Genomic DNA, 18,211 nt, shown 5'->3' with positions numbered 1-18,211 from the left:
CCTGAAACATCTGTGCCTCTGAGATGATGTGCCAAAAGCCATTCTGAAATGCATGGTAACTACCATTTTATCTGAAATAGTGAGCATTCTACCCATTCCTAGGACACCTGAAGGAATTACTCTCTAGCTTTGGTTTTATGTGTTTGTGGGAAGGATGCTGCTCCATAATTTACACTTCAAGAACACTCAATGTTATGAATGTACAGTAGGAAAAAAAACCTACCAGAGTTGCCTATTTTGTTCCTTTTAATAGAAAAAAGTATAACTGAGATATCCAATATACAAATACAAAAAAATGTGCATAATAAAATGTACCATAATACTGTACATACAGCATAAACCGTTCAACAAGAATGATTGTGTCTGTGTTTTTTTTTAAAAAAAAAATCAATATAGCTGGGTCTTCCCCTGTCTTGGAAGAAACAAGTATACACGTTCTGGAACATCAGAATGTGGTGAGCATAAACGACGGTCACCATTTTGGAGTCTCTTATTCAGCAGTCTCCAATATCCCTGAATTTAAACAAAACCCAAATTTTTTGTCCAGTGAAAGTCCTCATACAACAAGTTTGGTCGTGATCACAAACTATCACCTGCAAGGGAAAACAGTCAGCCAATAAATCCCAGGTGAGCAGCATCAAATCCAGACGGATGTTTTCCCATCCCCTGATTTGCTACTTGCGCTGCTTTTGTTGGAGCTGCCTTTCGGCTTCTTCTCCTTGGAACAGGCAGGGTTGTTCTGGTTATTGTAAGCCTGGATGGCGAGGTCTAAACGTTCCTGAGCGACTTTGATTTCTCGCTGGAGGTTCTCCAGCTCGGTGGGAATGTTTTCTTCGTTGCTCCCATATTGCTGTTCTTGTGCAATGTTGGCCTTATTTTGCTTGTAGGCTATTTTGGCATTAGTTAGTTCCGTGTACTGTATCTGGTCAGGCTTTACTGCAATGTTGTAGCCTGGAGGAGCGGATGGTGTATTCCAAGTAAAGGGATAATTATAGGTCCCCGACTCCTCCAGCTCTTTCCGCTTATTGTTCAGTGTGTCCCGGATGGTGCCAAATCCTAAGTGAAGCATTTCCCAGATGTTCAGCAGTAAACACAAACAACTCACACCATACATGATGAGCAGGAAGATGGTTTTTTCTGTGGGCCTCGAAATGAAGCAGTCTATTTTGTGCGGGCATGGCAGTCTGCTACAAATAAATTTAGGGCTGACTTCAAACCCGTAGAGGAAATACTGGCCGATAAGGAAGCCAATTTCAAACATGGTCCTACTTAGGAGTTGTAATATATAGATCTTCATGAGCCCATCCTCTCGAATTCGCCTCCTGCCATCATGCTTTTTGGTTGGGGCTGGATTCTCCTTCTGCTCTCGCTCACTCTCCACCTCAATCTCTGGGTACATCATTGGATCTTCCTCATGGTCATCCTCTGCCTCTTCTAAGCCCCGGTGTTGTTTCCAGCGCATTGGGAAAGGCTTGCTTCGAAACTTCCTCTCTGGATCACCGTGTTCTACCATCCGGGCAATTTTGTGAATGGCATAGCCCAGGTACATCACTGAGGGTGTAGAGACTAGGATGATCTGGAAAACCCAGAAACGCACGTGGGAGAGGGGGGCAAAAGCATCATAGCAAACGTTCTCACAACCTGGCTGTTCCGTGTTACATACAAATTTGCTTTGCTCATCGTAATAGATAGATTCTCCTCCCACGGCAGTGAGGACAATGCGGAATACGATCAGCACCGTCAGCCAGATTTTCCCAACAAACGTGGAGTGGTTGTGGATTTCCTCTAATAGACGTGTCAGGAAACTCCAACTCATGGTGGTCAAAGACTATTATCTAAGGGGAGAAAAAGGGAGAGAGAGAGTATGACTTTGAATATATTGATACAAACAAAGCAAACATGTCTTAATCACTTGCCAGTTTGCTGGCCTATAACAAATGTGACAAATGCGTGTTAACACACAAACACACAGCTTCTCCTGTCATGCCTGAAAGACACAGTGAAACTGTATTCAGTTCAGACTGAGGTGTATACAATTAGGCTGCTAGAAACAGATTTCCCCTGCCCCTTTTACCCATGGCAGCCTCTTACCCCACTGAAAAAATATTGTTATTATCATCATCCATGTTTTTTCCAAAACCAGCACTCAAGGCAGATTACAGCACAATGAAAACAGGTATATGTGGGTTTTTTAAAAAAGAGAAAGATACTTATTTTCTCCAGCTCTAGAAGGTAAGACTTCAAGTGATGGATCTAAATGATGAGAGCAGTTTCCACTAAACATTAGGAAGAACCTTCTGACAGTATGACCTTTTCGAAAGGAAAACAGACCGCCTAGGGAGGTTGTAGATTTTCCTTCACTAAAGGTTGTTAAGTAAAGATTGGACAACCACCTGTCGGGGTTGCTTTAGCTATGGCTTTCCTCCTTCTGGGTTCAATAACCTTCCACCTCTATCTGGACCTCTATTAAATTCTCATGGCTAAAGCTATATAGTCTCAAAATAAAAACATTCTTGGAGAATCCAGCTAAATTAATTTAGGATTGTAATTTCACTCTCTAAATTTCTACCAATACCTAAAGAGCAGTCAAGGAAAAAAATCATTACACTTGGTAAAGGGAAATGCTTGATTTCCAAAAGAACACTACCGCCAAGTGGCATTTTGAAATTAACTCCTGTGCTATGCTTCATTGGTGGCTCATGTTATACGTACTCTTAAGGGACAGACAAATACAGTGGTGCCTCGCTAGTTACCCTGCATGACAGTTTTTTCGCTAGATATTGGCTTTTTGCGATCGCTATAGCAATTCGCAAAACAGTGATTCCTATGGGGGAATTTCGCTGGACAATGTTTGGTCCCTGCTTCGCAAACCGATTTTCGCTAGACGACAATTTTGACAGCTCCCTCCGCGCTCGCAAACAGGTGTTTTTGGGACCTAAGCTTCGCAAGACAGTGATTTAAACAGCTGATCAGCGGTTCGCAAAGCAGCTTTCCTATGGCCGATCTTCGCTAGACAACGACGATTCTTCCCCATTGGAATGCATTAAACAGGTTTCAATGCATTCCAATGGGGAAATGCTTTTCTAGACAATGATTTTGCTAAACAGCGATTTCAGTGGAACGGATTATCATCGTCTAGCAATGCACCACTGTAAGGAAATTATGTCAATTTGAGTGTTTTTGCACATGTTCATATTATTAATGCATGACCAGAACAAAGACGATGGAGCTCATGGATGTTCCATCTCTAAGTTATCATGCAGTGAAGGGCTTTTCAAAGTCAGAATCACAACATGGGAGGGGGTGTTAACATTTAGAAAAACATGTATAGGGGAAATGATCATTCTGGCTCCGGAGATTTCCATTATGATTTGTCACAAACTGTTAGCTCGAACTGTCCCAGACACTGCGGTTCCACTGAGAATTCAGCCCACAAATGGCCATGTTTCAAAATGTAAAGACACAGGATAGCCAATCACAAATGTATGTACTCTCACCTGATTTGCCCTACAGACGAAATGGTAATATATATACTGTATATATATAAACTGAGGGCTTATTCTGTCTCTTGTTTTCTTTCTTTCTCAACGGAATACCTATATAGAGTATAACCTAAACAGATTCGGCATTTCAATGCAATCTTTTATATAAGGACTGCTTTTCTGGATTAGATCAAAAGTCTGTCTATTCCAGTTTTGTTCCTAATAGCTGGCAGCCAGATGCCTTGGGCACCCACAAGCAGAAACACGAATCTGACAAAGTACAGACTGATTTATTTCAAAGGGAAGAGAAAGAAGGCAGATTTGAATTCTGCTCCTGTTTTCTTTATTCACATATTTCCTGAAAAAGCATGCATACCAATCAGTTGTTGTAAGTATTTTAAACAAGTTACACTTCTCCCTTCAACAGTGCTGGGGTTTAGGGCCACTGGACATGCGTGTACTTCAAAATCTGAGTGTAACTCTTATGCCTCCAAAACCATAACTGTAAAGCATAAACAGTTGATTCACACACACAGACACACACACACATTTATATATAGAACAGATGAATTTATTGTATTAACTGGACAGCATGCCCCATACCCTCCCCAGCTGCCACGTGGAGCTGCCATGCCAGGAGAGGGGGGCTAGCCAGGCTGCTGTTATTGAACTAGGGGCCGCCTGGCCAACAACAACAGAGGTTTCGCAACATTTGAGACCCACCTTTCTCAGACCACTTCCTCAAGATGAATAGAGGCACAGTATCTATTGAATATTTATTTATTGAAATATTTATATCTTTTATTAGAATACTTTTAAATTTTTTAATTGAAAAAAAATCCATGTATCATCAAAACTGTCCTGCTTAAACTTATGCAACTCAACGGGAAAGTATAGTTTATTCATTAGAGGTTTTTAATTAAGAGTTTTCATAATCTCTAGGAATATAACCTAGAATCTTATGACTTTTGTACTGCATAATCATATTTATTTATAGGAGAAATGTGCACAAGTGTGCCACTTACTCAAAGACCAAGTGCCCAGAATATTCAAGAAGCAATGGCTGAGTTACTAAGCAGAATACTGTACTACTACTCCATGAGACAAATCATAAGAGCTGGTTCAAACATTAAGCCAAAAACATGCTCAATGGGTCCCCGGCTTCGTATTTTAAAAAGCGTATGGATGTTTCCTTGTTTGTGCCAGAATCCCGTATTGAGAATGAAATTGCTGCTCTACACAGAACAACTGTTTAGCTACCACCATTGAGGCAAATCACTAAGTGTGTCAAAAGCTAAATCGCAGTTCTTGTTTTAAAAATGAGGACATAAAGCCTCTTGCAGAAGACAAGCTAACAAGCCTTATTAGGAAGAAAAGTTTTATGTGTGGGAGAAAGTCCTTTCTGCCTTCCAAGACTATTTCAGCTGGAACATAAGCTGCCTAGGGCCAGGGGGACCCTCCTCCTAAGGGTTCTCCCCAAGGGCCTCGTGTTCTCTTAACTCTTTTAGTTTTTTACCACAAGGGATATTTAAAATTATTTCCTCCTTAAATGGCAAAATGTAAAATCTACAAGTGTTTTTTATTTTGGTCTTAGAGTTTCTCTCTAAGAGAATTAGCTCTACACTAGAGTTGGTATAAATAATTTCCCTCCCACTGCAAATAATGACGGGGGGAGGGAAATGGTTTTGAGAAAACACTAAAAAGAAGCAGTCAACCATTCTTCTTCACCTTTCTTCCTTCTCTTCCATCTTCCAGCAGGAACCAGAAGGGCATCTGGAGGTACATTAATCAACTACAGAAGAGCTTGGTAAGTCTTCCATCATGCAAGAGGTTTTAAGACAGTGGCATCATCTGAGTGGAGGGAGGTAAAATGTAGATCAATCCCAGCTATAATGATGATTTATATTGTATGTTGCATTATGTGTTCCAAATGCTTTATGTACATAATTGTAAACCTTATGGTTATAACAGTCTTGTGAAGAAGGTTGCTGCTGCCGCTGCTATTATAATTATTTTGCAAGGGTGAGGTAAAGGGCTAGGCCTGAATGTCAATAAATGATATAGTCCTTTAAAGATGTCTCCAGTATTTCCAATGCTACATTCTAGCTCTGGTGTTCCAGACTTTATTCAATCACATTTATGAAAATGAGGAAGTCATCCTCAAATTGTTTGCTTCCCATGCAGGGTAGATTTGACTTAAATTAAACTGATTTAAATCATGATTTACATTTTTTTAAAAAATCAAATTTTGATGATTTAAATTGTTTAAAATGATTTTTTTAAAAATTTAAATTGTGATTTAGATCATTGTGGTTTTAAAAGTCATTCATTTTTATCCACCCTGCTCTCGCATTTTTCCCCATGGCTCTTTCATCTCTACTGAGATTTTAGACAACCAAATTTTGGGATATGGACAGAACAGCAAGGCAGTCTCCCCCAGCACAGATCAATCTGGCATTGCTATACCGAGACACACTTTTGAGACCTGCAATTAAATTACAAGAAGTTAAGTTTACGGACATGTATATGCACTTTATGCTAATCTGGCACCATTTTAGCAGCATGTTAATTTTGTAAAGCCTGTGTAGTCCTGGGCAAGCTGCACAATCCCAAGGAGAAAGGAATGGTAAACTACTTCTGTGTATTCTTTACCTGGAAAACCTTGAAAATTAACTTGACGGAACATGATTATTATTTAATGTTTGTAAAATTAATGTTTAAAGCTCACCAATGGCAAAATACGTTTAGCTTGTAATACTCAGACTAATGAAAAAGCATTTAAACACAAATACTGATTTAAAAAATAAAGAGAATGGTAAAACGATGTGCCTTCCCAGAAAGATAAGCCACCTCACCCATATGGACAGTACAGGACGCATACATATGCATGTACAAAGTTATAACACTTGAAAAATAAAGTCAGCTGCTATTCTACATGGAATTTACATTGGGCTAAAATCCAGTGCATTTTAAACACTGGAAATTGTTTGGGTCTGACTTGCCTCATGGAAAGGGGGCATGGAAGGAGCCTCCCTCAAGAATCTTGAGAAACGTGAACACATTCGGGCATCCCCTGGGCAACACTGACTGTTCCATCCTCTCTACAAGCACCACTGAATTAACACTAATGAATAGTAGTAGTAGTAGTAGTAGTAGTAGTAGTAGTAGTAGTAGTAGTAGTAGTAGTAGTAGTAGTAGTAGTAGTAGTAGTAGAAGAAGAAGAAGAAGAAGAAGAAACAACTTCATGAAATTACCACCTGCCAGGTTGATCAGTAGCAGGTCCAGGAAAGACAACACCTACCTAGAATATGGCCACTGAAATTAATTAGTGTTATTAATCATAACTGTGACTACACAGTGGGGGAAAACTAGTTCAAACCAGGTCCCTGTTGGTCCCCATGGATGAAATTGCTGCAGCCAACTTTGCTGATCATTAATTTTCACCAGGGCCACCCTTTCCCTTCCTCCTCACTTTCATTTTTTATAAAAATTCCAAAGCAACATATCATTTATCAAGCATAGGACTAGCCTTGGCAAGTACAATTTTTTAAAAAATGAAAAATTGTTTGGAAGCAAGGAGACAAGAGACATTCAGCTAAGGGGTGCTGATGTAATAGCATGCCCACTGACACCTCATGGCCACCTTTTTTTTGCTTTGGATCAGGCATTCACACATGTCAGGAACAAAAAAAAAAAAAGCAATGGCAGCTAATCAGTCCAGAATAAGCTACCCCCTGGCAGCTGAATGAAAAATGACCCCCACTTTTCATTGCACTAAGCTTTACATTCTATAATCACAATTTTTAAAATTTTTATTTTATCTGTGCCAAATCCAACACGAATTGTGGGGTAAATAGCCCTCTAACTTAGGTCCCACTGATGTTAATGAGTCTACTTTAAGTAGGATTACAATTGAAAAGGAACAACTGGGAGATACTAAAAGCTGCCTACCCATGAGAGATTCAAATCAGGGATTTCTTGATGTATACTTCAGTCACTTAGCTACTATGGGGCACCAAAGAAAAGCTAAACAAAGGAACTTAATTCCCTTTATTTTATTTGTCATTACAGTGGTGCCCCGCTATGGGGAAACATCGCTATACGGAACGTTTAATGCGTTCCAAATGGGCCCGAAACTCACTGTTCTGCGATGTTTCCCCATACGGCCGCGGCCATTTTGGGTGTTCCGGCGGCCATTTTGGGTGTTCCAGCGGCCATTTTGGGTGTTCCGGCGGCCATTTTGGGTGTTCCGGCAGCCATTTGGGTGTTCCGGCGGCCACTTTGGGTGTTCCGGCAGCCATTTTGGGTGTTCCGGCAGCCATTTTGGAACCGCCGAACAGCTGTTCCCCCATCGCAATGCGAAGAAACATCGGTATGCGGATTCATCGGTAAACGGTGCGCTTGTTATGCGAGGCACCACTGTACTGTATTTCATATTACCAATGAGAATGGCAAAGGCTTCTCTGAGGACAAGAGGAAGTCAGAGTAAACAACACTGTCCTCCATACGCAGCTGGTTTTTGGCTCAGCTGCATGTGTTTTACAGTCCAACACTTTGCAGCACTTCTATTCAAAGGTCATCAATCTCCAGAGGAAAATGGAGAACCTATTTATACAATTATCAAAGACTATGGTGATGGAATAAACCATTTTATTTTTGTGCATCATGTTTGAATGCTCTCTGATGTGGGGGTAAGACACCTTGAATGGAGAAAGCTAGCCTGTCAGAAAAGAGTCCAGCTTAGCCTTTCCTCTTGATATGCTAATTTCCTACATAAACCTCTTCTCTGGTTCAGTCTCTAGCAGCTGATTTTTAGACTCTTGAATTAAGACTGCTCATCAAAAGTTGAGATTTGGGTAAAGCTGTCCACAATTTCAGGCTGTAACCAAAGGACAGCTAGCAACAAAATATGGTCGGGAAGATTTAATATTGTACTGAAAACTACAGAAGTGAAACATCTGCTACCCAGAGGGAAAATACCCTTCGTTGTATCAGAAGCAAACAAACACGACACGACTCTTATATGAAGCAGGATAAGTACAGTATAAGGAAATATCCTGGATGGAGCTTGAACAAGTAAAACTGAGGAGCAAACTAAAAGTTTCCTGCAACTGACATACTATTCCTCAATGACACTATTTCCACAGAGCTATCTGACTGACCACAGCAAACTATGGCAAGTCCTTAAAGAAATAGGAGTGCCTGACTACCTTATCTACCTTCTGAGAAACCTATACATGGGACAGGAAGCAACAATTAGAACTGGATATGGAACAACTGATTGGTTCAAAATTGGGAAAGGAGTACAACAAGGCTGTACATTGTCCCCTGGCTTATTTAACTTATATGCAGAATACCTCACGCGAAAGGACTGGAGGAATCCCAAACCCGAATTAAGATTGCCGGAAGAAATATCAACAACCTCCGATATGCAGATGATACCACTCTGATGGCAGAAAGTCAGGAGGAATTAAAGAACCTCTTAATGAGGGTGAAAGGGGAGAGCGCAAAAAATGGTCTGAACCTCAACATAAAAGAAACTAAGATCATGGTCACTGGTCCCATCACCTCCTGGCAAATAGAAGGGGAAGATATGGAGGCAGCGACAGATTTTACTTTCTTGGGCTCCTTGATCACTGCAGATGGTGACAGCAGCCACGAAATTAAAAAACACCTGCTTCTTGGGAGGAAAGCGATGACAAACCTAGACAGCATCTTAAGAAGCAGAGACATTACCTTGCCAACAAAGGTACGCATAGTCAAAGCTATGATTTTTCCTGTAGAGATGTATGGAAGTGAGAGCTGGTGTGGCATTCGCTTGCGCCCCTGCCTGACTCTCCAAACACAGAGCACATGAAGGCAAACTAATACTGTACTCCTTTTTTACCCGCTGCCACCAGTTGATCACTAAATCATAGGATGAAGATAAAGATCCAAACTTCACTGTCTTTTAAATAAAACTTGTTTATTGTTTACAGATGTTTGATTATTAATCATAGGTAACTTCTACAGGTTTATTTATCATCAATCTCAACCTTCTATTTGTTATAACAGTTCTTATTCACTCTTCACTCTAATCACCCCTCAGATCTCCCAAATACCACACTCTATCTCTCCACTCTGATCTCTCTTCTCTCTGTCACTCTGACTCTCTGGCTGACTGACTCTCTCTGACTCCGCCTTTTTTAACATATCTCTAGGCTCCGCTTCTTAGCAATATTAGCCTACAACATGAATAATGCATGACTACTTAACATAATAAGGGTGAACACTACAGCTGGACCATAAAGAAAGTTGACCGCCGAATAACTGATGCTTTTGAAGTGTGGTGCTGGAGGAGGCTCTTGAGAGTCCCCTGGACTGCAAGGAGAACAAACTTATCCATTCTGAAAGAAATCAACCCTGAGTGCTCACTGGAAGGACAGATCCTGAAGCTGAGGCTCCAATACTTTGGCCATCTCATGAGAAGAGAAGACTCCCTGGAAAAGACCCTGATGTTAGGAAAGTGTGAAGGCAAGAGGAGAAGGGGACGACGGAGGACAAGATGGTTGGACAGTGTCATTGAAGCAACCAACATGAATTTGACCCAAGTCCAGGAGACAGTGGAAGACAAGAGGGCCTGGCGTGCTCTGGTCCATGGGATCACGAAGAGTCGGACACGACTAAATGACTAAACAACAACAATCTGACTGAGGAATCAGACTTGCAAATTTTTGCACATGCTTTTCACAAAACAAATCACTGTGGAATGCAAAATCACAAGATATGTAAAAACACATGCTAGAACAAACAAACAACTTTCATCAATTTAAGGAGAACATCTTCTAAATATGAGGTAAGCAGAGTGTCTAGCCGTTATTCAGAGGAGCCATATGCATACCCAAAAGATAGACTTGATCATATAAGGAAGCAAAAATGTTAGCCTTAGTTCTCTGTAAAATGCAGCATAAGCTCCTGCCCAAAGTTGTTGTGTGAAGATCAAATGACATAAAGCGACATCATTTACTCTTGGCCTTTTGATACAGACAGGTAAAATCAGAAAATAAACACACTCCACATTATGGTAGTGGTAGAAAGGAAGAAGCTGGCCGGAGCATTTTACAGAGTTAATAAACAAGCAATTACTAATGATGAATGCACTCAAGAGAGAAATTCCAGTAGTGGGCACATCCGATTATGTCTCGTAAATTCAATTAGATTCATTCAGGCTGTCTATGTATGCTAAGCACAGTGTCACTTTATTTTCACAATACATTGATTTAGATGCTCTATGCTGCAACAAAAAGAGAGGGGATGTGGGGTTAGGTATTCATATTTAACTACTATATATCTGTCTCTCTAAGGACCTTAATATTTAATACTGAAGACTGAAATCTTTACCTGAGTAAGCATCAGTGCATTGAATTGGGTTTTATAAGCAGACATGCACAGACCTACACTGTTATTCATTAAAATGCCATCTGTCATTACTACAGAAGTAACTGGATGCTGACCATGATTATGAAGGCATGGTATCTGGCCACTTAGGAGAAGGAAAAGAAAGCTATGGCCTGCAGAGGCTGGACTACAATGCACATCATTCTTTATGATGAGCCAAATTAGTTTGGACCAAGGGAGACTGGACTACAACATCTGGAAGGTCACAAGCATCAAACCAAACATCACATAGGAAGTTTATGATCCTGTATCAGAACATCTTCTATCATAACACCTTTGTTTAAAACAGCTTGGGCAACAATTTGGATTTAAAAGCAGAACACAGGTTTCTCCCACTAAGTATCCCTTGCATACTTACAGTATTTGTAATTAAGCAACTTAATTCAGTGGGGCATTTAAATTGCAATTGTTTATAAGCAGTTTGAAAATTCCTACTAAATTTAATGACTGTGAAAAATTCCAATTCTGTAATGAACCACATTTCCAAACTGTGTTCTCAGACCAGCTCAAATGAGTGAGAAAGGAACTGCCTGTGTGCCATAAGAGTGCATTAAATTATACTTAACAATAGGTAGAGGAGCTCTGAGATTTGTCAAGGGTGAATAAAATTAATGAATTATTTTTATTTAAATCTACGTTTAACATTTAGAGTCCTTAATATTTTTATTGCTAAAGTGACTCTGTGTAATGACCATTCTAATTTAAAGGTTTCACAGATTACAGAATAAGTATTATAAATTTTAATTACATATTATGAGACATTGGCTGAAATCCTGTTGCTTAGTGCACTAGAGTAGGCCCACTGAATCAACTGGGATTTAGTAAGTGAACTCCTCCATAAATTCCATTGATTCAAACAGTCCTACTCTAACTATGCTTTACTAGGCTACAGTAAACTGCAGGTAGAGTAGGCACATTTCAATCAACTGAATTTACAGAAACGTTGACTCATTACATCTCCACTGGTTCAATGGGCCTACTCTAGTGTGATTTACTACACTAAGCAAGAGAATTTTGGCCAATATAATCTGAAAGTTTTGTAAACAGGGTCCAACAGCTCTGGGAGTGAGATCTCAATTTATGAAGTTCTATAGCCTTCTGCCAGTATTTAGATTATGTAGGTTTATATTTCTGTGTCATCCTAGTACTACTTCTAGTAGACATCATCAGAAAAAAATGCACTTTTAAAACCGAGTCTGTCTTTGCAGAGATATATACTGAACATACAGAGATGAGAAATAACAGACCAGATTAGCCAGACTTTCCAACTCTGACTGAAGTAATTCCTGGAGGTTGCCCCCACCCCACTCCACCCCACCCTATGATAAATACTGGAAGCTCTGTTAAAATCCTGAGGATTCCCTACAATTGTTCCCTTGAATGATGCTTATTCTCTTTAAGTGGCAACCCTAGTTATTTTCCCTTGCAACTTTGAGGTCCTCCCTCTCTTTCTGAAAATGCCCATTTTCAGACCCTAAAAGTGTCAAATCAGCAATGGATCGCTGAAGATGAAATAAATTTGGATGATGACACTATGCCAAATGGATATGTTGAAAAAGAGGTATTCAGCTTATAGCAAGTGGAGTCTGGAGTGTGTGTGTGTGTTTGTGTGTGTTTAGTCGTTTAGTCGTGTCCGACTCTTCGTGACCCCATGGACCAGAGCACGCCAGGCCCTCCTGTCTTCTACTGCCTCCCGGAGTTGTGTCAGGTTCATGTTGGTTGCTTCGCAGACACTGTCCAGCCATCTCATCCTCGGTCGTCCCCTTCTCCTCTTGCCATCACACCTTCCTAACATCAAGGTTTTTTCCAAGGACTCTTTTCTTCTCATGAGATGGCCAAAGTACTGGAGCCTCAGCTTCAGGATCTGTCCTTCAAGTGAGCATTCAGGGTTGATTTCCTTTAGAACGGATAGGTTTGTTCTCCTTGCAGTCCAGGGGATTCTCAAGAGCCTCCTCCAGCACCACAATTCAAAGGCATCAATTCTTCGGCGGTCTGCTTTCTTTATGGTCCAGCTCTCACTTCCATACATCACGACAGGAAAAACCATAGCTTTGACTATTCGGACTTTTGTTGGCAAGGTGATGTCTCTGCTTTTCGAGATGCTGTCAAGATTTGTCATCGCTTTCCTCCCAAGAAGAAGGCGCCTTTTAATTTCAGGGCTGCTGTCTCCATCTGCAGTGTGTTTGTGGGGGTGGGGAAATCACACAATCACACGGGGTCTTTCTGAGTCATGATTTAAATCTTGATTTAAAGAAATTTGATTTAAATGAAATGCACCTTGGAATCATTACTACAAATGTTAACAGATGTTAACAAAATGCAGTTCAAAATTCATCCAGTGACACTGGAGACTGAAATGCCTCAACCCCACCATTACCCCGTTCACTGGCTAACATACGACAAACTGGGCAAGGTGTTAAAACATGTGACTGTATTTACCATTCCTAGTTTTTTCTTCTAAACAGCTCTTTCTCTTTGTAGTGCGATCATTCTCAGGAGTCCAGTATGAATGGGGCAAGAGGGACTTAACTCTTCTCCAATGGTCCCAATGAAAATTCCCCTCTGCTCATAAAACTGGCCATTATCCATAGAATAGAAGCTTGGAAGCTCCCTTTACAGAGCTGACAGTAGCTTGGAGGAAAGGAAAGGATTTCATTGTTCCTGCAGATGTGGTTGAAAAATACAGTTTCCAAACATCACAGTCTGAATGCTGAACATTAGGGACTATTATTGGGGGCTGGGTGTGCAGAACCTAGACATCTTAAATGCATAACATATGTAACTGTTACACCATTTATGTCAAAGTACTCTATTAATAATTTTAATAAGCAGATATCTAAATACGTCTGGTTTGGTTTGCCATTCAAGGCTATTTTATCTGAATCTTTTTTCCCCTACCTGTTTTATTAATCTGTCATCCTTTGGCAGTTCCCCAAATTCTGGCATGCCCTGTAGATGACCACATTGCAGTCTTTTAAGTTATTTCCCCCCTCCCCATTCTGCTTTAAGATCATATTTTCTGAGTACTATAAAAAGACAGAAGCAGCATGAAGAAAACGCAGCAATAAAATGAGTATGACTTGCACCAATGCCTCCATTTAAAAAGCAAGCAAAGAGTTGTAATTTCAGACTAATCACTTAGAAAGCATACTGTAACTTGAACACAAAGCATGTACCTCCGTGTTCTGAAAGGGCCCAAATAATTTCCAGTCCACATTACCAAAACCGTACCCTTAAATTTTAATTCAAAAGAAGACTGCTATATTAATAACATTATCTTTGGGTTCTCATATAACAGTTTGGCGAGAATTCTGATATATATTTTCCAAACCACAACAACCCCTATTGTTTTTGGAAATGTTTTCCGAATAATGGGTGATTCAATATGCGCCTTGCCCATCTCATATGACATGCCGCAAACACAAGATGAGTTCAAAAAAAAGCTACTAACGTCAACATTCATTTGGAGACGACTCCTCAAGAAATGGTTTGTTTGACAAGAAGCCTTTGCTCTGCCTGCCTAGTCTGGGCATTTTAACAAGACATGGCTGATCCCCCTTCGCATCTATTCCGCAATAGTTTAAAAGCACTTGAGAAATTATTAAACATGATATCTCTTCCGCACAAAAATCAAGATATCAAAATATCTCGGGGAAGGAAGGGAAGTCACTATAAATCCAGGGGACAATTTTTGCCGTCAAAAAAAATTAGATGTCAACTTAGTTGCCTTTGCTCTTTCAACAAATCCATCCACATTGATTGTAACAAAAAAAATGTGCATGGCTTTCACTTCAGTCCAGAAGAATCATTCGATGCCCTCTAAACACACCAAGTGACCTTCAATTTAGGAATATTCACCATATTATCTGACTTGTAATAAAAATAACTACAAGGGCAGCATGCTTAGCTTTGCACAAAGATGCAGCACCATCTCTAAGCAGAGGATTACAGTCTACCCTAATAGTGAAGGTAGTCATTGGTACAATGGCCACAGAAGATGATCCAACTAGGATGTCTCCTGATTTTCCACATATACATATCAAGAATGCTGATTCAGCCGTGCTTTACCCATGCCCAGACATTCTTCGAAATAAAACTGTGCAGAGTATACATACAATCTTCTTTCATCTTATCAAATTAAATTTTCAGACATCACGCATAGTCGCAAAATTGCTCCAGAAACTGGAGAGGATGGCAGCACTAGAAATGTCACAGGTGCTGGATAATAAAAACCATTTACCAGGATGGATAAAAATAAATTATTTTTAAAAAATTAAATTGATTTAAATTTTAAAAATCATTTTTAAATTTAAATCATCAAAAATTCTGATTTTTTAAATTCTTTTGAATTAAATAAATTTGATTTAAATGACATCCACCCTACAGACAGAATTTCTTCAGCTCAACCTAAAACTGTGATGAAAGTCCTCATGACCAGTTTTTCAAAGTTCACTGTGGAGCAAAACAAGGTGTGTTTCCACAAGCATGTTCAAACTGGCTGCAAAACTTTTAAACATTAACATCAGTCTTCACTTTTACACTGGAAATACAGGCTCTGATTTGATTTGCAGCCTGTATCACATCTGAAATCACAGTTAGTGCTCATGTAGGGGCTGCAAACTGATTTAGGAGTTCACCATTCATACTGGATGTGATGATGCACTTCATATTCTAGCTCGCAACCCTCTTTCCTTTCTTGGGACTGGAGGAAGTGTCCCACTTCTGCCAATCTTTCCTTCTCTGCTCCCGCCTCTGTCAATCCTTTTATGGGGCACAAATGTGGGAAATAATAAATACTAAAATATATTAAAAATTCAGAGGGCAATCAGAGAAGAGGAAAGAATGAAGGGGCCTGCTCCTCCAGACCTGAACATCACGCCCCAACAGCCTACATCACCAAAACACCGCCTAGAGACATAACCCCTGTCTTTACAAGAATGTATCACTACTAACTACATAGGGAAAAGTCCGTTTGAATTCTTCTGACTTGAAAAAGTAGAAGCCCTTTGAGGCAGGGGGAAAACAAAGCTGTTTGGGGAGCAAAAAGGGCTGGACTGATTTGAATCAGCCTTTGCAGCATTTGGCTATTAAAAAAAATACTTCAAATTCACCCATTTTATAAGCAGAGCGAATCCCACAGTATTTGACCATGTCGTCACAGCCTTTAGTCATTTCAAGGACTGAGTAATGAATAACAAGGACTGGGTTGGCTGAAGCCTATTTGGGGATAGACCTGGTTTTTTTTTTCCTTTTTCTTTTTTTAATCTGAAACTGTGAGCAGAAAGAGTTCAAATTATGCTTGAAGCACATGGCTTGGAAAACAGCAATAATGTCAAGCAAAAGAGCACATTTTTCACCTATGATTAAATGTGAAGTGTGAATGAACATGACAGTAGCAGAAACAACACAACACATAACCCTGCAGCCTTTTCAAGAGGTCATGCAGCTAGGGCTGCGAGAACACATCCAGACAAATGTGATGCCCAGGTTCAGGAGGGCTGCTTTTCACACAGGGTGTCTTCCATGACCAGGAACACCACATGAGACTTGCAAATTAAGATAATAAAATTTACTAGTCCAGCTTTCATTTTCACTGTTATATATGCAGACACATACCTATGTTAAACTATTTGTAACATATCAGTGTCCTAAAAGGTATGAGAAAACCAACTTTCTTCAAGCTACATAAAACTAGGGGCTCTTACTAGGATGTACTCATATAACAAGTGCTTAGTGTGAAACAGCTCATACAAAAACATCATCAAAGCATATGTTTTTCTATGGCCTCCCCCATTATTTTTCTCCCAATGAAGAATATTTCACTGAGGGCAGCGAGAGGAATAGGCCACCAATACAGTGGTGCCTTGCATAGTGATCGCTCCGTTTTACGATGAAATCGCTTTGCAATGGACTTTTTGCCATCGCAAGAGCAATCGCTTTGCGATGCCCCCTATGGGGAAAATTCACTTTGCAATGATCGCGGGGAAGCACTTCCCCGCCATCATTGCAAACCCCCGCCGATCAGCTGTGCTTCATCTCTCTCTCTCTCCACCTCTCGCAGCACAGCTGATCGGCGGGGCCTTTGGGATGGGTGCGGGGAGTGCTCCCATTTTCCCACAGCTGATCGGCGGTTCCAAAATGGCCACCCGCTGTGTTGCCTTGCTTTAGAGGCACTGAAAATGGCTACCCCTATGGAGGATTTTCACATAAGGTGAGTTTTTAAGCCCATAGGAACGCATTAAACGCGTTTTAATGTGTTTCTATGGGCTTTTAAAACTCACTTAGCGATGAAATCGCTTAGCGATGTTTTTTCCTGCACGGATTAACGTCGCTAAGCGAGGCACCACTGTACGCCCAGGTGCTGAAAGTCTCTCAACTTTCAAAGATACACTGTTTGAAATGTTCAAGGAAAGGCTAAACGGGTAGACCCATCATCTCTTGGGGAAGCATGAATTGACTAGAACAACAGATCTCTTAGCACCTGGTTGTGACCACAACAAACTTGGAGGAGAAATTGGGTATTTTTAAACCTCCTTAGGAGCTCTGTAAGAGCCCATGGGCAGGAAGCAATTATATTTAAGTAAATGAACGTCTGGAACGCATGGGAACGGAGATCTGAGCGGCACCTGGAATGACCTATGGAAAAATAGGACAGGTTTCCTCTCCTTTTAATTGTTGTTTCTTAGCGGAAATGTCAGCAGGGGTAGCTTTGGAAGTATGTTACGTTTCCTGAAACTTCCCCCTCCATATATTTATTAAAGGTGCAGGAGCCCTGTCATCTTTTTCATCCCGCCTAACTGCACCATTCCTCACATCTGCACAAATTACAGCCTGCAAGATGTTTTGTCTGTTGTGCAAAACAAGAGAGAAGTGGTTTATTTCTGAAAAGACAGGTAGACACCCTTCCTGCAAATCTTGTACCTTCTGGCAGGAGGTTGTAGTTACACAATGCCAGAACAAAGCTTCCAGAATAAAGAACACATTCCTAGTAGCAAACAGTTGGCTTAGCATATCTTTGTCTGTCACCTGGAGCGGAAAGCATCTTGTCTATGGTAAGAGGGAGATGCAGACACATAAAATGAACACTTGTCTTGGCATGAGGCAAGACAGTTGGAAGGTGGTAAAATTACCAAGCTTACAAAGTTTGGTGTGTAAAAAATGTTCAGCCTCTTCTACACTGTTACTCTGCAATCATCATGGTCAAACCTGCGCCAAGCACAACCTGATAAAAAAATATTTGTGGATCAGTTGGGGAGCTTCAATCGCCATCTGAAATTCAGAGTTGTCTCAGG

The 18,211-nt window shown here is 40.4% G+C and overlaps 1 protein-coding gene across 6 annotated transcripts in view; it reads right to left on the bottom strand.

The window, feature by feature from the left end:
* Positions 1-228: 228 nt before the first annotated feature.
* Positions 229-18,211, bottom strand: part of GJC1 (gap junction protein gamma 1) — a 42,121-nt gene continuing 24,138 nt past the window's right edge. For 5 of the 6 annotated variants that reach the window (XM_020798040.3, XM_073004132.2, XM_020798042.3 and 2 more), the window contains one exon: positions 229-1,835. In XM_020798040.3, coding sequence (XP_020653699.2) covers positions 638-1,816 — 1,179 coding nt within the window. In that variant the 5' untranslated portion in view covers positions 1,817-1,835 and the 3' untranslated portion in view covers positions 229-637. Of the gene's footprint in view, positions 1,836-5,210; positions 6,556-18,211 lie in introns of those variants that run through there. The other variant, XM_078377789.1, reaches the window with a different exon arrangement.

This window comes from Pogona vitticeps, chromosome 6 (genome assembly GCF_051106095.1).
Source record: "Pogona vitticeps strain Pit_001003342236 chromosome 6, PviZW2.1, whole genome shotgun sequence".
In the NCBI taxonomy this organism is placed as follows: Eukaryota; Metazoa; Chordata; class Lepidosauria; order Squamata; family Agamidae; genus Pogona; species Pogona vitticeps.
The sequence above is the reverse complement of the archived record's forward strand: the minus strand, read 5'-3'. Positions and strand labels throughout refer to the sequence as shown.